The sequence below is a fragment of the Oncorhynchus mykiss genome, chromosome 1 (genome assembly GCF_057628025.1).
Source record: "Oncorhynchus mykiss isolate SJ-2025 chromosome 1, ASM5762802v1, whole genome shotgun sequence".
Classification (NCBI taxonomy): domain Eukaryota; kingdom Metazoa; phylum Chordata; class Actinopteri; order Salmoniformes; family Salmonidae; genus Oncorhynchus; species Oncorhynchus mykiss.
The window spans coordinates 1,419,514-1,441,109 of NC_143022.1; the positions used below are offsets into that span (position 1 = coordinate 1,419,514).

The 21,596-nt window shown below is 46.8% G+C and overlaps 1 protein-coding gene across 1 annotated transcript in view; it reads left to right on the top strand.

The window, feature by feature from the left end:
- Nucleotides 1-21,596, top strand: part of tubgcp5 (tubulin gamma complex component 5) — a 47,624-nt gene that overhangs the window by 21,749 nt on the left and 4,279 nt on the right. The window contains exons 13-20 of the mRNA XM_090226973.1: nucleotides 9,173-9,438; nucleotides 10,684-10,882; nucleotides 12,505-12,693; nucleotides 14,705-14,887; nucleotides 15,312-15,396; nucleotides 17,320-17,440; nucleotides 19,420-19,568; nucleotides 21,030-21,155. Coding sequence (XP_090083099.1) covers nucleotides 9,173-9,438; nucleotides 10,684-10,882; nucleotides 12,505-12,693; nucleotides 14,705-14,887; nucleotides 15,312-15,396; nucleotides 17,320-17,440; nucleotides 19,420-19,568; nucleotides 21,030-21,155 — 1,318 coding nt within the window. The remainder of the gene's footprint in view (nucleotides 1-9,172; nucleotides 9,439-10,683; nucleotides 10,883-12,504; nucleotides 12,694-14,704; nucleotides 14,888-15,311; nucleotides 15,397-17,319; nucleotides 17,441-19,419; nucleotides 19,569-21,029; nucleotides 21,156-21,596) is intronic.

Genomic DNA, 21,596 nt, shown 5'->3' on the forward strand with positions numbered 1-21,596 from the left:
ATAGTGCACTACTTTACACCAGAGCCCATAGGGAATAGTGCACTACTTTACTCCAGAACCCATAGGGAATAGTGCAGTACTTTAGACCAGAGCCCATAGGGAATAGTGCACTACTTTACACCAGAACCCATAGGGAATAGTGCACTACTTTACACCAGAGCCCATAGGGAATAGTGCACTACTTTACACCAGAGCCCATAGGGAATAGTGCACTACTTTACACCAGAGCCCATAGGGAATAGTGCACTACTTTAAACCAGAGCCCATAGGGAATAGTGCACTACTTTAGACCAGAACCCATAGGGAATAGTGCACTACTTTACACCAGAGCCCATAGGGAATAGTGCACTACTTTAGACCAGAACCCATAGGGAATAGTGCACTACTTTACACCAGAGCCCATAGGGAATAGTGCACTACTTTACACCAGAGCCCATAGGGAATAGTGCACTACTTTAGACCAGAGCCCATAGGGAATAGTGCACTACTTTAAACCAGAGCCCATAGGGAATAGTGCACTACTTTACACCAGAGCCCTTAGGGAATAGTGCACTACTTTAAACCAGAGCCCATAGGGAATAGTGCACTACTTTAGACCAGAACCCATAGGGAATAGTGCACTACTTTAGACCAGAACCCATAGGGAATAGTGCACTACTTTACACCGGAGCCCATAGGGAATAGTGCACTACTTTACACCAGAGCCCATAGGGAATAGTGCACTACTTTACTCCAGAACCCATAGGGAATAGTGCACTACTTTAGACCAGAGCCCATAGGGAATAGTGCACTACTTTACACCAGAGCCCTTAGGGAATAGTGCACTACTTTAAACCAGAGCCCATAGGGAATAGTGCACTACTTTAGACCAGAGCCCATAGGGAATAGTGCACTACTTTAGACCAGAACCCATAGGGAATAGTGCACTACTTTACACCGGAGCCCATAGGGAATAGTGCACTACTTTACACCAGAGCCCATAGGGAATAGTGCACTACTTTACTCCAGAACCCATAGGGAATAGTGCACTACTTTAGACCAGAGCCCATAGGGAATAGTGCACTACTTTAGACCAGAGCCCATAGGGAATAGTGCACTACTTTACTCCAGAACCCATAGGGAATAGTGCACTACTTTACACCAGAGCCCATAGGGAATAGTGCACTACTTTACACCAGAGCCCATAGGGAATAGTGCACTACTTTACTCCAGAACCCATAGGGAATAGTGCACTACTTTAGACCAGAGCCCATAGGGAATAGTGCACTACTTTACACCAGAGCCCATAGGGAATAGTGCACTACTTTACTCCAGAACCCATAGGGAATAGTGCACTACTTTAGACCAGAGCCCATAGGGAATAGTGCACTACTTTACAGCAGAATCCATAGGGAATAGTGCACTACTTTACACCAGAGCCCATAGGGAATAGTGCACTACTTTAGACCAGAGCCCATAGGGAATAGTGCACTACTTTAGACCAGAGCCCATAGGGAATAGTGCACTACTTTACACCAGAGCCCATAGGGAATAGTGCACTACTTTACACCAGAGCCCATAGGGAATAGTGCACTACTTTAGACCAGAGCCCATAGGGAATAGTGCACTACTTTAAACCAGAGCCCATAGGGAATAGTGCACTACTTTAGACCAGAACCCATAGGGAATAGTGCACTACTTTACACCAGAGCCCATAGGGAATAGTGCACTACTTTAGACCAGAACCCATAGGGAATAGTGCACTACTTTACACCGGAGCCCATAGGGAATAGTGCACTACTTTACACCAGAGCCCATAGGGAATAGTGCACTACTTTACTCCAGAACCCATAGGGAATAGTGCACTACTTTAGACCAGAACCCATAGGGAATAGTGCACTACTTTACACCGGAGCCCATAGGGAATAGTGCACTACTTTACACCAGAGCCCATAGGGAATAGTGCACTACTTTACTCCAGAACCCATAGGGAATAGTGCACTACTTTAGACCAGAGCCCATAGGGAATAGTGCACTACTTTAGACCAGAACCCATAGGGAATAGTGCACTACTTTACACCGGAGCCCATAGGGAATAGTGCACTACTTTACACCAGAGCCCATAGGGAATAGTGCACTACTTTACTCCAGAACCCATAGGGAATAGTGCACTACTTTAGACCAGAGCCCATAGGGAATAGTGCACTACTTTAGACCAGAGCCCATAGGGAATAGTGCACTACTTTACTCCAGAACCCATAGGGAATAGTGCACTACTTTACACCAGAGCCCATAGGGAATAGTGCACTACTTTACACCAGAGCCCATAGGGAATAGTGCACTACTTTACTCCAGAACCCATAGGGAATAGTGCACTACTTTAGACCAGAGCCCATAGGGAATAGTGCACTACTTTACACCAGAGCCCATAGGGAATAGTGCACTACTTTACTCCAGAACCCATAGGGAATAGTGCACTACTTTAGACCAGAGCCCATAGGGAATAGTGCACTACTTTACACCAGAACCCATAGGGAATAGTGCACTACTTTACACCAGAGCCCATAGGGAATAGTGCACTACTTTACTCCAGAACCCATAGGGAATAGTGCACTACTTTAGACCAGAGCCCATAGGGAATAGTGCACTACTTTACACCAGAACCCATAGGGAATAGTGCACTACTTTACACCAGAGCCCATAGGGAATAGTGCACTACTTTAGACCAGAGCCCATAGGGAATAGTGCACTACTTTAGACCAGAGCCCATAGGGAATAGTGCACTACTTTACACCAGAGCCCATAGGGAATAGTGCACTACTTTACACCAGAGCCCATAGGGAATAGTGCACTACTTTAGACCAGAGCCCATAGGGAATAGTGCACTACTTTAAACCAGAGCCCATAGGGAATAGTGCACTACTTTAGACCAGAACCCATAGGGAATAGTGCACTACTTTACACCAGAGCCCATAGGGAATAGTGCACTACTTTAGACCAGAACCCATAGGGAATAGTGCACTACTTTACACCGGAGCCCATAGGGAATAGTGCACTACTTTACACCAGAGCCCATAGGGAATAGTGCACTACTTTACTCCAGAACCCATAGGGAATAGTGCACTACTTTAGACCAGAGCCCATAGGGAATAGTGCACTACTTTAGACCAGAGCCCATAGGGAATAGTGCACTACTTTACTCCAGAACCCATAGGGAATAGTGCACTACTTTACACCAGAGCCCATAGGGAATAGTGCACTACTTTAGACCAGAGCCCATAGGGAATAGTGCACTACTTTACACCAGAGCCCATAGGGAATAGTGCACTACTTTACTCCAGAACCCATAGGGAATAGTGCACTACTTTAGACCAGAGCCCATAGGGAATAGTGCACTACTTTACACCAGAGCCCATAGGGAATAGTGCACTACTTTACTCCAGAGCCCATAGGGAATAGTGCACTACTTTACACCAGAGCCCATAGGGAATAGTGCACTACTTTAAACCAGAGCCCATAGGGAATAGTGCACTACTTTAGACCAGAGCCCATAGGGAATAGTGCACTACTTTAAACCAGAGCCCATAGGGAATAGTGCACTACTTTAGACCAGAACCCATAGGGAATAGTGCACTACTTTACACCAGAGCCCATAGGGAATAGTGCACTACTTTAGACCAGAACCCATAGGGAATAGTGCACTACTTTACACCGGAGCCCATAGGGAATAGTGCACTACTTTACACCAGAGCCCATAGGGAATAGTGCACTACTTTACACCAGAGCCCATTGGGAATAGTGCACTACTTTACACCAGAGCCCATAGGGAATAGTGCACTACTTTACTCCAGAACCCATAGGGAATAATGCACTACTTTAGACCAGAGCCCATAGGGAATAGTGCACTACTTTAGACCAGAGCCCATAGGGAATAGTGCACTACTTTACTCCAGAACCCATAGGGAATAGTGCACTACTTTACACCAGAGCCCATAGGGAATAGTGCACTACTTTAAACCAGAGCCCATAGGGAATAGTGCACTACTTTAAACCAGAGCCCATAGGGAATAGTGCACTACTTTACACCAGAGCCCATAGGGAATAGTGCACTACTTTAGACCAGAGCCCATAGGGAATAGTGCACTACTTTACACCAGAGCCCATAGGGAATAGTGCACTACTTTACACCAGAGCCCATAGGGAATAGTGCACTACTTTACACCAGAGCCCATAGGGAATAGTGCACTACTTTACACCAGAGCCCATAGGGAATAGTGCACTACTTTAAACCAGAGCCCATAGGGAATAGTGCACTACTTTACACCAGAGCCCTTAGGGAATAGTGCACTACTTTAAACCAGAGCCCATAGGGAATAGTGCACTACTTTAGACCAGAGCCCATAGGGAATAGTGCACTACTTTACACCAGAGCCCATAGGGAATAGTGCACTACTTTACTCCAGAACCCATAGGGAATAGTGCACTACTTTAGACCAGAGCCCATAGGGAATAGTGCACTACTTTACACCAGAGCCCATAGGGAATAGTGCACTACTTTACTCCAGAACCCATAGGGAATAGTGCACTACTTTACACCAGAGCCCATAGGGAATAGTGCACTACTTTAAACCAGAGCCCATAGGGAATAGTGCACTACTTTAGACCAGAGCCCATAGGGAATAGTGCACTACTTTAAACCAGAGCCCATAGGGAATAGTGCACTACTTTAGACCAGAACCCATAGGGAATAGTGCACTACTTTACACCAGAGCCCATAGGGAATAGTGCACTACTTTAGACCAGAACCCATAGGGAATAGTGCACTACTTTACACCGGAGCCCATAGGGAATAGTGCACTACTTTACACCAGAGCCCATAGGGAATAGTGCACTACTTTACACCAGAGCCCATTGGGAATAGTGCACTACTTTACACCAGAGCCCATAGGGAATAGTGCACTACTTTACTCCAGAACCCATAGGGAATAATGCACTACTTTAGACCAGAGCCCATAGGGAATAGTGCACTACTTTAGACCAGAGCCCATAGGGAATAGTGCACTACTTTACTCCAGAACCCATAGGGAATAGTGCACTACTTTACACCAGAGCCCATAGGGAATAGTGCACTACTTTAAACCAGAGCCCATAGGGAATAGTGCACTACTTTAAACCAGAGCCCATAGGGAATAGTGCACTACTTTACACCAGAGCCCATAGGGAATAGTGCACTACTTTAGACCAGAGCCCATAGGGAATAGTGCACTACTTTACACCAGAGCCCATAGGGAATAGTGCACTACTTTACACCAGAGCCCATAGGGAATAGTGCACTACTTTACACCAGAGCCCATAGGGAATAGTGCACTACTTTACACCAGAGCCCATAGGGAATAGTGCACTACTTTAAACCAGAGCCCATAGGGAATAGTGCACTACTTTACACCAGAGCCCTTAGGGAATAGTGCACTACTTTAAACCAGAGCCCATAGGGAATAGTGCACTACTTTAGACCAGAACCCATAGGGAATAGTGCACTACTTTACACCAGAGCCCATAGGGAATAGTGCACTACTTTAGACCAGAACCCATAGGGAATAGTGCACTACTTTACACCGGAGCCCATAGGGAATAGTGCACTACTTTACACCAGAGCCCATAGGGAATAGTGCACTACTTTACTCCAGAACCCATAGGGAATAGTGCACTACTTTAGACCAGAGCCCATAGGGAATAGTGCACTACTTTAGACCAGAGCCCATAGGGAATAGTGCACTACTTTACTCCAGAGCCCATAGGGAATAGTGCACTACTTTACACCAGAGCCCATAGGGAATAGTGCACTACTTTACACCAGAGCCCATAGGGAATAGTGCACTACTTTACTCCAGAACCCATAGGGAATAGTGCACTACTTTAGACCAGAGCCCATAGGGAATAGTGCACTACTTTACACCAGAGCCCATAGGGAATAGTGCACTACTTTACTCCAGAACCCATAGGGAATAGTGCACTACTTTAGACCAGAGCCCATAGGGAATAGTGCACTACTTTACACCAGAACCCATAGGGAATAGTGCACTACTTTACACCAGAGCCCATAGGGAATAGTGCACTACTTTAGACCAGAACCCATAGGGAATAGTGCACTACTTTACACCAGAGCCCATAGGGAATAGTGCACTACTTTAGACCGGAACCCATAGGGAATAGTGCACTACTTTACACCGGAGCCCATAGGGAATAGTGCACTACTTTACACCAGAGCCCATAGGGAATAGTGCACTACTTTACTCCAGAACCCATAGGGAATAGTGCACTACTTTAGACCAGAACCCATAGGGAATAGTGCACTACTTTACACCGGAGCCCATTGGGAATAGTGCACTACTTTACACCAGAGCCCATAGGGAATAGTGCACTACTTTACTCCAGAACCCATAGGGAATAGTGCACTACTTTAGACCAGAGCCCATAGGGAATAGTGCACTACTTTAGACCAGAACCCATAGGGAATAGTGCACTACTTTACACCGGAGCCCATAGGGAATAGTGCACTACTTTACACCAGAGCCCATAGGGAATAGTGCACTACTTTACTCCAGAACCCATAGGGAATAGTGCACTACTTTAGACCAGAGCCCATAGGGAATAGTGCACTACTTTAGACCAGAGCCCATAGGGAATAGTGCACTACTTTACTCCAGAACCCATAGGGAATAGTGCACTACTTTACACCAGAGCCCATAGGGAATAGTGCACTACTTTACACCAGAGCCCATAGGGAATAGTGCACTACTTTACTCCAGAACCCATAGGGAATAGTGCACTACTTTAGACCAGAGCCCATAGGGAATAGTGCACTACTTTACACCAGAGCCCATAGGGAATAGTGCACTACTTTACTCCAGAACCCATAGGGAATAGTGCACTACTTTAGACCAGAGCCCATAGGGAATAGTGCACTACTTTACAGCAGAACCCATAGGGAATAGTGCACTACTTTACACCAGAGCCCATAGGGAATAGTGCACTACTTTAGACCAGAGCCCATAGGGAATAGTGCACTACTTTAGATCAGAGCCCATAGGGAATAGTGCACTACTTTACACCAGAGCCCATAGGGAATAGTGCACTACTTTACACCAGAGCCCATAGGGAATAGTGCACTACTTTAGACCAGAGCCCATAGGGAATAGTGCACTACTTTAAACCAGAGCCCATAGGGAATAGTGCACTACTTTAGACCAGAACCCATAGGGAATAGTGCACTACTTTACACCAGAGCCCATAGGGAATAGTGCACTACTTTAGACCAGAACCCATAGGGAATAGTGCACTACTTTACACCGGAGCCCATAGGGAATAGTGCACTACTTTACACCAGAGCCCATAGGGAATAGTGCACTACTTTACTCCAGAACCCATAGGGAATAGTGCACTACTTTAGACCAGAGCCCATAGGGAATAGTGCACTACTTTAGACCAGAGCCCATAGGGAATAGTGCACTACTTTACTCCAGAGCCCATAGGGAATAGTGCACTACTTTACACCAGTGCCCATAGGGAATAGTGCACTACTTTAGACCAGAGCCCATAGGGAATAGTGCACTACTTTACACCAGAGCCCATAGGGAATAGTGCACTACTTTACTCCAGAACCCATAGGGAATAGTGCACTACTTTAGACCAGAGCCCATAGGGAATAGTGCACTACTTTACACCAGAGCCCATAGGGAATAGTGCACTACTTTACTCCAGAACCCATAGGGAATAGTGCACTACTTTACACCAGAGCCCATAGGGAATAGTGCACTACTTTAAACCAGAGCCCATAGGGAATAGTGCACTACTTTAGACCAGAGCCCATAGGGAATAGTGCACTACTTTAAACCAGAGCCCATAGGGAATAGTGCACTACTTTAGACCAGAACCCATAGGGAATAGTGCACTACTTTACACCGGAGCCCATAGGGAATAGTGCACTACTTTACACCAGAGCCCATAGGGAATAGTGCACTACTTTACACCAGAGCCCATTGGGAATAGTGCACTACTTTACTCCAGAACCCATAGGGAATAGTGCACTACTTTAGACCAGAGCCCATAGGGAATAGTGCACTACTTTACACCAGAGCCCATAGGGAATAGTGCACTACTTTACTCCAGAACCCATAGGGAATAGTGCACTACTTTACACCAGAGCCCATAGGGAATAGTTCACTACTTTACACCAGAGCCCATAGGGAATAGTGCACTACTTTAGACCAGAGCCCATAGGGAATAGTGCACTACTTTAAACCAGAGCCCATAGGGAATAGTGCACTACTTTAGACCAGAACCCATAGGGAATAGTGCACTACTTTACACCAGAGCCCATAGGGAATAGTGCACTACTTTAGACCAGAACCCATAGGGAATAGTGCACTACTTTACACCAGAGCCCATAGGGAATAGTGCACTACTTTACACCAGAGCCCATTGGGAATAGTGCACTACTTTACTCCAGAACCCATAGGGAATAGTGCACTACTTTAGACCAGAGCCCATAGGGAATAGTGCACTACTTTACACCAGAGCCCATAGGGAATAGTGCACTACTTTAGACCAGAGCCCATAGGGAATAGTGCACTACTTTAGACCAGAGCCCATAGGGAATAGTGCACTACTTTACACCAGAGCCCATAGGGAATAGTGCACTACTTTACACCAGAGCCCATAGGGAATAGTGCACTACTTTACACCAGAGCCCATAGGGAATAGTGCACTACTTTATACCAGAGCCCATAGGGAATAGTGCACTTCAGGGAATAGGGTGCCATTTTAGAGACGTATTATATGTCTGTTAGTTGATCCTATTTTAACACTGAAAAGGCTTTTTCCAAAATGAGAATATCCATGTGACATGGCTACATACGGCATGCCTCTTCAAATTCTGAATTGAATAAAACAACCAGGTTTTCAATGTGGTTTTTATGATATGATTTGTATATAAAAGCTCACATAGTATAACGTACAGTGTCTGTAATAGAATAAACATGGTATATATGAATGTAGACCTTCATAAAGTGGGGGGGTACCAACATGGAGGCGTGTTTGGCTTCAACACAGCACCCCCTATATTAGTCATCTAGTGTGTGTATATATAAATCAATGGTCCTGACCCCTACCTTGTCTGTATCTCCCAACCCAGGAACAAAGACGTACCAGTGAATCACAGAGACTTTTGGTACGCCACCTACACCTTGTACAGTATCTCCGAGACGGTGGAGAGCGAGGACAAGCTGAGTGACGCGGCCAGCGGGAGCAGCGCAGGGGAACAGGGATCGAAGTCTCAGCTCACCATGGTCTCCTTCCTCAAGCCGGTCCTCAAACAGATCATCATGGCTGGGAAGAGCATGCAGCTCCTCAAGAACCTGGACTGTAAAGAGGCTGAGCAGACCGATGGCTCCACTAGAGGTCAGTGTTGGTCTGTAGAGGCTGAGCAGACCGATGGCTCCACTAGAGCTCAGTGTTGGTCTGTAGAGGCTGAGCAGACCGATGGCTCCACTAGAGGTTAGTGTTGGTCTGTAGAGGCTGAGCAGACCGATGGCTCCACTAGAGCTCAGTGTTGGTCTGTAGAGGCTGAGCAGACCGATGTCTCCACTAGAGGTCAGTGTTGGTCTGTAGAGGCTGAGCAGACCGATGGCTCCACTAGAGGTCAGTGTTGGTCTGTAGAGGCTGAGCAGACCGATGTCTCCACTAGAGGTCAGTGTTGGTCTGTAGAGGCTGAGCAGACCGATGGCTCCACTAGAGGTTAGTGTTGGTCTGTAGAGGCTGAGCAGACCGATGGCTCCACTAGAGGTCAGTGTTGGTCTGTAGAGGCTGAGCAGACCGATGGCTCCACTAGAGGTCAGTGTTGGTCTATAGAGGCTGAGCAGACCGATGGCTGTAGCTGGTCTGTAATTGGTCACCAGGCTAGTGTTTCTAATGCAGAGTGTGGTACAGAGAGATGTGTTTGAGATGGGAGACAGGGGAGTTTGAGTACTGCTTATGCCTGAAAAACATAGTTTGTGTTTTTCAGAATATACAATATTATGGAACCATAAAATTGTTCCTATCTCATCCCTGAGCCTTGAGCTATAATCTAGTGAAGCATGGCCGTATGGTGCAACACACCTGCTTTCTGCTTGGGTTCCTAATGTTCTCTGTGTGTTTTAGATGCTTTCTGCTTGGGTTCCTAATGTTCTCTGTGTGTTTTAGATACTTACTGCTTGGGTTCCTAATGTTCTCTGTGTGTTTTAGATACTTACTGCTTGGGTTCCTAATGTTCTCTGTGTGTTTTAGATGCTTACTGCTTGGATTCCTAATGTTCTCTGTGTGTTTTAGATACTTACTGCTTGGATTCCTAATGTTCTCTGTATGTTTTAGATGCTTACTGCTTGGATTCCTAATGTTCTCTGTGTGTTTTAGATACTTACTGCTTGGGTTCCTAATGTTCTCTGTGTGTTTTAGATACTTACTGTTTGGATTCCTAATGTTCTCTGTGTGTTTTAGATGCTTACTGCTTGGGTTCCTAATGTTCTCTGTGTGTTTTAGATACTTACTGTTTGGATTCCTAATGTTCTCTGTGTGTTTTAGATGCTTACTGCTTGGGTTCCTAATGTTCTCTGTGTGTTTTAGATGCTTACTGCTTGGGTTCCTAATGTTCTCTGTGTGTTTTAGATGCAGAAAGGAAGAGCTTGTACACTCTTTTTCTGGAGTCTGTTCAGTCCCGCCTCCGTTGCCGGGACGACTCCCCCGTGGATACGGTCACCGAGCAACAGGCCACTAAGCAGAGCCTGATCAAGATGCAGTCGATTGTAGCTCAGCATCTACAGATGGATGACATACATGACCCTCTACTGGCCATCAACTTCGCCAGGTGAGTGGAGGAGAGTATACTTGGAGCGGGGTAGGGGCCGAGGCGGCGCGGGGTAGGGGCCGAGGCGGCGCGGGGTAGGGGCCGAGGCGGCGCGGGGTAGGGGCCGAGGCGGCGCGGGGTAGGGGCCGAGGCGGCTGAACATACTCTCCTGCAATCCGCCTCACGCAATGTGGTATGGATCTGCTATTTTTACACTTTTGAACCGGAACCCCCTTCAGGAGCTAGCCAATAACTAGATAGTAGTTAGCCTGGAGCTAGCCTCAAACTAGGCCCATCTCCCAGCTAGCCGAAGAGATTCCTTCAAGCAATCCTTGTGCTTCAATTACCTCTTGCCAATTGGCCTGGAACCTCAGCCCCGCCGATTCATCACAACTGGTCTACCGAGGTAACAGTCCGAGGGGGTTTCTGTCCTGAAGCAAGCGCCAGTTAGCCTGGAGCTAGCCTCGAGCTAGGCCCTTCTCCCGGCTAGCTCGCCTAGGTACTCACTGGACCCTATGATCACTCGGCTACATATGCCTCTCCCTAATGTCAATATGCCTTGTCTATTGCTGTTTTGGTTAGTTATTTTTGTCTTATTTCACTGTAGAGCCGCCAGCCCTGCTCATTATCCCTTAGCTAGCCCTTATGTTCCACCCCCCACACATGCAGTGACGGCACCTGGCTTAAATGGTGCCTCTAGAGACAAAACCTCTCTCATCGTCACTCAATGCCAAGGTTTACCTCCACTGTATTCACATCCTACCACCTTTGTCTGTACGTTGTCTTGAATCTATTATTCCGTGCCCAGAAACCTGCTCCTTTTACTCCCTGTTCCAACCCCACTGGCTCCAGGTCATCTATAAGTCTTTGCTAGGTAAAGCTCCGCCTTATCTCAGCTCACCGGTCACCATAGCAACAACCACCCGTAGCACGCGCTCCAGCAGGTATATCTCACTGATCATCCCCAAAGCCAACACCCCCTTTGGCCGCGTTTCCTTCCAGCTCTCAGCTGCCAATGACTGGAACGAATTGCAAAAAATCACTGAAGCGGGAGACTCAAATCTCCCCCTCTAACTTTAAGCACCAGCTGTCAAAGCTGCTTACCGATCACTGTACCTGTACACAGCCCATCTGTAAATAGCCCATCAAACAACCTCATCCCCATATTATTACTTACCCTCTTGCTCCTTTGCACCCCAGTATCTCTACTTGCACATCATCATCTGCACACCTACCATTCCAGTATTAATGCTAAATTGTAATTATTTTCGCCTCTATGGCCTATTTATTGGCTACCTCCCTACTCTTCTACATTTGAACACTGTACATAAATAGACAAATCTTTCTTCTCTATTGTGTTACTGACTGTACGCTTTTTAATTTTAATGTGTAACTCTGTGTTGTGTGTGCTGCACTGCTTTGCTTTATCTTGGCCAGGTCACAGTTAGCCTACCTGGTTAAATAAAGGTGTTCTCAACTAGCCTACCTGGTTAAATAAAGGTGAAATAAAATTTAAAAAAGACCAATTAGTGGAAAAACTATAATTTAATTAAAATATCTTGATTATGTTAAGTTTTAGCTTGTTTGGTGGCTCCAGAAAGAGTAACCCAGCTCTGGTAACTCCTAATCCCCCCCCCCTCCAGGCTGTACCTGGAGCAGAGTGACTTCCACGAGAGGTTCTCAGGCGGTGACGTGATCGTGGACCGTTCGTCTGAGTCGGTGACGTGTCAGACATTTGAGCTGACGCTGCGCTCCTGCCTCTACCCACACATCCAGAAGAGATACATTGAGTGCTGTGGCAACCTCATGACCACCCTGAAGAAGGACTACAGGTAAACTCAATACGTCTGTCAGTCAGTACTCTGTCTCATGTCTCTAGTCCTCCAGGTGTCTGTCAGTCAGTACTCTGTCTCATGTCTCTAGTCCTCCAGGTGTCTGTCAGTCAGTACTCTGTCTCATGTCTCTAGTCCTCCAGGTGTCTGTCAGTCAGTACTCTGTCTCATGTCTCTAGTCCTCCAGGTGTCTGTCAGTCAGTACTCTGTCTCATGTCTCTAGTCCTCCAGGTGTCTGTCAGTCAGTACTCTGTCTCATGTCTCTAGTCCTCCAGGTGTCTGTCAGTCAGTACTCTGTCTCATGTCTCTAGTCCTCCAGGTGTCTGTCAGTCAGTACTCTGTCTCATGTCTCTAGTCCTCCAGGTGTCTGTCAGTCAGTACTCTGTCTCATGTCTCTAGTCCTCCAGGTGTCTGTCAGTCAGTACTCTGTCTCATGTCTCTAGTCCTCCAGGTGTCTGTCAGTCAGTACTCTGTCTCATGTCTCTAGTCCTCCAGGTGTCTGTCAGTCAGTACTCTGTCTCATGTCTCTAGTCCTCCAGGTGTCTGTCAGTCAGTACTCTGTCTCATGTCTCTAGTCCTCCAGGTGTCTGTCAGTCAGTACTCTGTCTCATGTCTCTAGTCCTCCAGGGCCAGGTGTTTGTCTGGAGATGTTCATTCTTCCCTTGTACTTCATTCATCAATTAAGGTCATTGACCTAGTTCATTGAAACATACCAGGTACCGTATCATTGAGTGGGTATAAGCTTCATCCCAAATGACACGCTATTTCCTATATAGTGCACTACTGTTGATAACTATTTCCTATATCAGGGCTGCCCAACCCTCTGCCTGGAGTTCTACTGTCCTGTAGGTTTTCAGTCCAACCCTCTTCCTGGAGATCTACTGTCCTGTAGGTTTTCAGTCCAACCCTCTTCCTGGAGATCTACTGTCCTGTAGGTTTTCAGTCCAACCCTCTTCCTGGAGATCTACTGTCCTGTAGGTTTTCAGTCCAACCCTCTTCCTGGAGATTTACCGTCCTGTAGGTTTTCAGCCCAACCCTCTGCCTGGAGTTCTACTGTCCTGTAGGTTTTCAGTCCAACCCTCTTCCTGGAGATCTACTGTCCTGTAGGTTTTCAGTCCAACCCTCTTCCTGGAGATCTACTGTCCTGTAGGTTTTCAGTCCAACCCTCTTCATGGAGATCTACTGTCCTGTAGGTTTTCAGTCCAACCCTCTTCCTGGAGATTTACCGTCCTGTAGGTTTTCAGTCCAACCCTCTTCCTGGAGATCTACTGTCCTGTAGGTTTTCAGTCCAACCCTCTTCCTGGAGATCTACTGTCCTGTAGGTTCTCAGTCCAACCCTCTTCCTGGAGATTTACCGTCCTGTAGGTTTTCAGTCCAACCCTCTTCCTGGAGATCTACTGTCCTGTAGGTTTTCGGTCCAATCCTAATTTAACACATTCTACTAATTAGCTACTCAACAAGACCTTAACTAGCTGAATCAGATATGCTAAATTAGGATTGGGCTGATAACCTACAGGACAGTAGATCTCCAGGAAGAGGGTTGGACTGCCCTATATAGTGCACCACAGCCCTATTGGCCCTGGTCAAAGTAGTGCACTATATAGGGAATACCGTATCATTTGGGACTCATTAATAGTTCCAGTACTGTAGGACTGACTAGCACAGGTGTCCCTGGCCCCTCCCCCAAACCCTATACTCACCCTAACCTTTAACCCCCAGGCTGCTGAGGTCCCCCAGTATGACTTCTACAGCTGTTATAGGCCCTAGACTCACCCTAACCTTTAACCCCCAGACTGCTGAGGTCCCCCAGTATGACTTCTACAGCTGTTATAGGCCCTAGACTCACCCTAACCTTTAACCCCCAGACTGCTGAGGTCCCCCAGTATGACTTTTACAGCTGTTATAGGCCCTAGACTCACCCTAACCTTTAACCCCCAGACTGCTGAGGTCCCCCAGTATGACTTCTACAGCTGTTATAGGCCCTAGACTCACCCTAACCTTTAACCCCCAGACTGCTGGAGTACCTTCAGGCCATGAGGAACTACTTCCTGTTGGAGGCAGGAGACACCATGTATGACTTCTATACAGCCATCTTTGATAAGGTCCTGGAGAAGGAGAGCTGGCAGCAACTGGCGTTCCTCAACGTTCAACTGCAGGAAGCTGTGGGACAGCGGTGTCCAGAGGACAGCAGCAGGTACTGCAACACAACCACCCCACACTGACTGGGCTGTCATTGGTTACACCCCACACTGACTGGGCTCTCATTGGTTACACCCCACACTGACTGGGCTCTCATTGGTTACACCCTACACTGACTGGGCTCTCATTGGTTACACCCCACACTGACTGGGCTCTCATTGGTTACACCCCACACTGACTGGGCTCTCATTGGTTACACCCCACACTGACTGGGCTCTCATTGGTTACACCCCACACTGACTGGGCTCTCATTGGTTAGGGTTTGCTCTGGTTTTGAGAGATTTCAGTGAGTTGATAGGCTAACTGATCACACAGGATGTAAATCAACAATAGTGATTGGCTAATAGTTGTTTTTTCCATTTTGATGGCATTGAATTTATTGTCACAATAAAGTAAAATGAAAAATGTCTGATTTCCAGGTTGTCCATCTTCCTGGAGACGATAGATCCAGTCAGAAAGAAACAGCCAATTAATAATCTGGATGGGTTGACCCTCAGTTACAAGGTGAGTCTCCTACCAACCTTATCCACATGATAACAGGTTGGCTGTGGTAGAAACAGACTATTAATAATCTGGATGGTTTGACCCTCAGTTACAAGGTGAGTCTCCTACCAACCTTATCCACATGATAACAGGTTGGCTGTGGTAGAAACAGACTATTAATAATCTGGATGGTTTGACCCTCAGTTACAAGGTGAGTCTCCTACCAACCTTATCCACATGATAACAGGTTGGCTGTGGTAGAAACAGACTTAATAATCTGGATGGTTTGACCCTCAGTTACAAGGTGAGTCTCCTACCAACCTTATCCACATGATAACAGGTTGGCTGTGGTAGAAACAGACTATTAATGATCTGGATGGTTTGACCCTCAGTTACAAGGTGAGTCTCCTACCAACCTTATCCACATGATAACAGGTTGGCTGTGGTAGAAACAGACTTAATAATCTGGATGGTTTGACCCTCAGTTACAAGGTGAGTCTCCTACCAACCTTATCCACATGATAACAGGTTGGCTGTGGTAGAAACAGACTTAATAATCTGGATGGTTTGACCCTCAGTTACAAGGTGAGTCTCCTACCAACCTTATCCACATGATAACAGGTTGGCTGTGGTAGAAACAGACTTAATAATCTGGATGGTTTGACCCTTAGTTACAAGGTGAGTCTCCTACCAACCTTATCCACAATACTGATAACATTTTCGCTGCAGATCCGACTTTTCCCTGACCATTTTTTTCGCCGGATTAAAGGTCCAGAAGCTTCTTCGCATGTGTTCTGTGTTTCTTTACCTCTACTTTAAACACACGTATCTGTGGTGTCCTTCCCTACACGTATCTGTGGTCTCCTTCCCTACACGTATCTGTGGTCTCCTTCCCTACACGTATCTGTGGTGTCCTTCCCTACACGTTTCTGTGGTGTCCTTCCCTACACGTTTCTGTGGTGTCCTTCCCTACACGTATCTGTGCGCTTTTTTTCTGTCCATTTAAATAACATCAAATTGATCAGAAATACAGTGTAGACAGTGTACTGTTTCCAGTCATTTACAACTTTAACAGAGGCCCATTATCAGCAACCATCACTCCTGTGTTCCAGTGGCACGTTGTGTTAGCTAATCCAAGTTTAGCATTTTAAAAGGCTAATTGATCATTAGAAAACCCTTTTGCAATTATGTTAACACAGCTGAAAACAATTGTTCTGATTAAAGACGCAATAAAACTGTCCTTTAGACTAGTTGAGTATCTGGAGCATCAGCATTTGTGGGTTCGATAACAGGCCCAAAATGGCCAGAAACAAAAAACTTCCTTCTGAAACTCATCAGTCTATTCTTGTTCTGAGAAATGAAACCTATTCCAAAACTCTATTATAGAACAGATGGTGGTAAACTGTAGCATAGCCTCTATTACAGAACAGGTGGTGGTAAACTGTAGTATAGCCTCTCTGTATTTTGCCTAGTAGCTCGCGGCTGTGGAGTTTCGGCTACATGATAACGTAGCGTTATACAATGCTATTGTATTGGGTTCTGTTATGTAGAACACGATCATTATGTGATCTTGTAGACATTGATTCAGCTTTGATCTGACTTGAATAAATGGAGCACCATTCATTGGCCAGAGCAGCCTGTTCTCCACGAGTAAAGCAGAGATGGTGTTCAGAAGCTTCTAGATCTTTAGTCTGGGTTGGGAAAGGTCAGGGGGAAGATCAGAATCAGCAGCCACACTATACTCTTACACTGCAGTAGATGAAATGTGACTAGTGTACCTCCCCAAACGGCACCCTATTCCCTATATAGTACACTCCCTATTTTCAAGTTAATTCGACCATTTGTAGGTATCAGAATACACAGGAATATGCGACTTAGTGCACTAAACAGTTCAGAGTGCCATTTGGGATTGATTCTATGTTTCTCTTGTGGGTTGTCCTGAAGGTGCCCTGGCCTGTTGACATTGTGGTCAGCTCAGAGTGTCAGAGGATCTACAACCAGGTGTTCCTGCTGCTGCTGCAGATCAAATGGGCCAAATACAGTCTGGACACGCTGGCATTCAGTGGTAAGTCTAGTATTACTCGGTCTCTATCGCTCTGCCCTCCCCCTCCCCCCCCCCCCCCTCTCTTCTTTCTCTCCCGCACCCCCCCCCCCCCCTCTTCTCTCTCTCCCCTCTCTTCTCTCTCCCCCCTCTGTCTCCCTCCCCCCTCTGTCTCTCTCCCCCCTCTGTCTCTCTCCCCCCTCTGTCTCTCTCCCCCCTCTGTCTCTCTCCCCCCTCTGTCTCTCTCCCCCCTCTGTCTCTCTCCCCCCCTCTGTCTCTCTCCCCCCCTCTGTCTCTCTCTCTCCCCCCTCTGTCTCTCTCCCCCCTCTGTCTCTCTCTCTCCCCCCTCTGTCTCTCTCCCCCCTCTGTCTCTCTCTCCCCCCTCTGTCTCTCTCTCCCCCCTCTGTCTCTCTCTCCCCCCTCTGTCTCTCTCCTTGTCTTTCTCTCACTTTGAATCTCAATTCTATAAACTTTATTGACAATCGACACAAGGAAACATATAACAACACATAATGATTTGATGTCCGTTCAAGAACAGGACCCTTGACTAGAATATCTCCTGTTTTAAGATGACCTTAGAAAAGTTTCCCTACCTGGAAATTGAAAATTACAAAACTGTACTGTTATGTATTTTAAGCTAATTTCCCCCCTCAGATGGATAAATTCAAAACCAACATACAGTTCTGAAGAACGTTCCCCTTATCCCTACTGGGAAGAGTTAATGCCATCAAGATGGTTTTCCTTCTCCATCACATTCCAGAACGTTCCCCTTATCCCTACTGGGAAGAGATGGTTTTCCTTCTCCAACAGATATCTATTCCAGAACGTTTCCCTTATCCCTACTGGGAAGAGATGGTTTTCCTTCTCCAACAGATATCTATTCCAGAACGTTCCCCTTATCCCTACTGGGAAGAGATGGTTTTCCTTCTCCAACAGATATCTATTCCAGAACGTTTCCCTTATCCCTACTGGGAAGAGATGGTTTTCCTTCTCCAACAGATATCTATTCCAGAACGTTCCCATTATCCCTACTGGGAAGAGTTAATGCCATCAAGATGGTTTTCCTTCTCCAACAGATATCTATTCCAGAACGTTTCCCTTATCCCTACTGGGAAGAGATGGTTTTCCTTCTCCAACAGATATCTATTCCAGAACGTTCCCCTTATCCCTACTGGGAAGAGATGGTTTTCCTTCTCCAACAGATATCTATTCCAGAACGTTCCCCTTATCCCTACTGGGAAGAGATGGTTTTCCTTCTCCATCACATTCCAGAACGTTCCCCTTATCCCTACTGGGAAGAGATGGTTTTCCTTCTCCAACAGATATCTATTCCAGAACGTTCCCCTTATCCCTACTGGGAAGAGATGGTTTTCCTTCTCCAACAGATATCTATTCCAGAACGTTTCCCTTATCCCTACTGGGAAGAGATGGTTTTCCTTCTCCAACAGATATCTATTCCAGAACGTTCCCCTTATCCCTACTGGGAAGAGTTAATGCCATCAAGATGGTTTTCCTTCTCCAACAGATATCTATTCCAGAACGTTCCTATATTTCTGAACAAGTCCTTTTATAAGCAACTGGACTATTATTAGAAACCGTTCATTTGGACTGAAAAACACATGGTAAAAAACAGCATGTGAATTGGAGTGGGTCCAGGTTTTCTGGGATGCTGGTGTTGATGTGAACCATGACTACAGATGTTAGTGCTACGGGGCACTTAGACAGGTTAGCTTGGCGTTCTTGGGCACAGGCACTATAGTGGTCTGCCTGAAACATGTTGGTATTACAGACTGGGACTGGGAGAGGTTGAAAATGCCAGTGAAGACACTTGCCAGCTTGTCAGCGCATCCTGGTAATCCGTCTGCTTCACAATCAAATATAATATATATATATATATATATATATAAGGTCAAATAAGAAGATTCTCTCAAAACATCAGGGATTTCTGAACGTCATGACCACACCATAGGTGTTAATTAATGCTGGATTGTTTCCTCCTATAGATTTGACAGTAGCAGCTAAGCGGTTGGAAGGGACACCGGAGGAGGTGAAGGCTAAAGAGCCAATCAACCAGCAGATCCACAGGATGTTTCTGCTTAGGGTCAAACTGATGCACTTCGTCAACAGCCTCCACAACTACATTGTGACCAGGGTAAGAGGTTGTCCGAGACCGTGAACATGACTAGGGTAAGAAGTCTGAGACATAGTGGACATGACTAGAGTAAGTGGACACAAAGTGGACATGTATTACTCCTAGTCAAGTTCAAAGGTCATCATTGGAAGAGATGGAGGTAGCCAGTACTAGACTAGTTGTAGTCTAGGTGTAGTGCCAGTCTAGGTGTAGTGCTAGGCTAGGTGTAGTGCTAGGCTAGTTGTAGTGCTGTTGTAGTGTTGCTCTAGTTGAAGTGCTAGTCTAGTTGAAGTGCTAGTCTAGTTGAAGTGCTAGTCTAGTTGAAGTGCTAGTCTAGTTGAAGTGCTAGGCTAGGTGTAGTGCTAGGCTAGGTGTAGTGCTCGGCTAGGTGTAGTGCTCGGCTAGGTGTAGTGCTCGGCTAGGTGTAGTGCTCGGCTAGGTGTAGTGCTCGTCCAGGTGTAGTGCTGTTGTAGTGTAGCTCTAGTTGAAGTGCTAGTCTAGTTGAAGTGCTAGTCTAGTTGAAGTGCTAGTCTAGTTGAAGTGCTAGTCTAGTTGAAGTGCTCGGCTAGGTGAAGTGCTCGGCTAGGTGAAGTGCTCGGCTAGGTGTAGTGCTCGGCTAGGTGTAGTGCTCGGCTAGGTGTAGTGCTCGGCTAGGTGTAGTGCTCGGCTAGGTGTAGTGCTCGGCTAGGTGTAGTGCTCGGCTAGGTGTAGTGCTCGGCTAGGTGTAGTGCTCGGCTAGTTGTAGTGCTCGGCTAGGTGTAGTGCTCGGCTAGGTGTAGTGCTCGGCTAGGTGTAGTGCTCGGCTAGGTGTAGTGCTCGGCTAGTTGTAGTGCTCGGCTAGTTGTAGTGCTCGGCTAGTTGTAGTGCTCGGCTAGGTGTAGTGCTCGGCTAGGTGTAGTGCTCGGCTAGGTGTAGTGCTCGGCTAGTTGTAGTGCTCGGCTAGGTGTAGTGCTCGGCTAGGTGTAGTGCTCGGCTAGTTGTAGTGCTCGGCTAGTTGTAGTGCTCGGCTAGGTGAAGTGCTCGGCTAGGTGTAGTGCTCGGCTAGGTGTAGTGCTCGGCTAGGTGAAGTGCTCGGCTAGGTGTAGTGCTCGGCTAGGTGTAGTGCTCGGCTAGGTGTAGTGCTCGGCTAGGTGTAGTGCTCGGCTAGGTGTAGTGCTCGGCTAGGTGTAGTGCTCGGCTAGGTGTAGTGCTCGGCTAGGTGTAGTGCTCGGCTAGGTGTAGTGCTCGGCTAGGTGTAGTGCTCGGCTAGGTGTAGTGCTCGGCTAGGTGTAGTGCTCGGCTAGGTGTAGTGCTCGGCCAGGTGTAGTGCTCGGCTAGGTGTAGTGCTGTTGTAGTGTAGCTCTAGTTGACGCGTTAGTTGTAGTTCAGAAGTTTCCCATCAGGCATCTGTATGGAGCTCTAATCATATTACATGTCTAGATAGATTTCTGGTCAATATCTAAACGTTCCATATCGTACTTGGCGATATCCCTGTCTTGTTAGATTCTTCACAGCACTGGACTGGAGTTCCAGCACCAAGTCCAGGAGGCTAAAGACCTGGACCAGCTGATTAAGATCCACTACAGATACCTGTCCACTATCCACGACCGTTGTCTATTGCGAGAGAAGGTAAGATGGATACCTGTCTTATAGATACTGATCCACTATATACACTATATTACCCAACAGTATGTGGACACCTGCTCGTCAAACATCTCATTCCAAAATCATAGGCTAATGCCTGTGGATTGGTGCCCATTTGCTGCTATAACAGCATCCTTCTGGAAAGGCTTTCCATTAGATGTTGGAACATTGCTGAGGGGACTTGCTTCCATTCAGCCACGAGCATTAGTGAGGTCGGGCACTGATGTTGGACGATTAGGCCTGGCTCGCAGTCGGCGTTCCAATTCATCTCAAAGGTTTTGATGGGGTTGAGGTCAGGGCTCTGTGCAGGCCAGTCAAGTTCTTCCACACCAATCTCGACAAACCATTTATGTACGGATCAGGCTTTGTGCACGGGGCCATTGTCATGCTGAAACAGGAAAGGTCCTTCCCCAAACTGTTGCCACA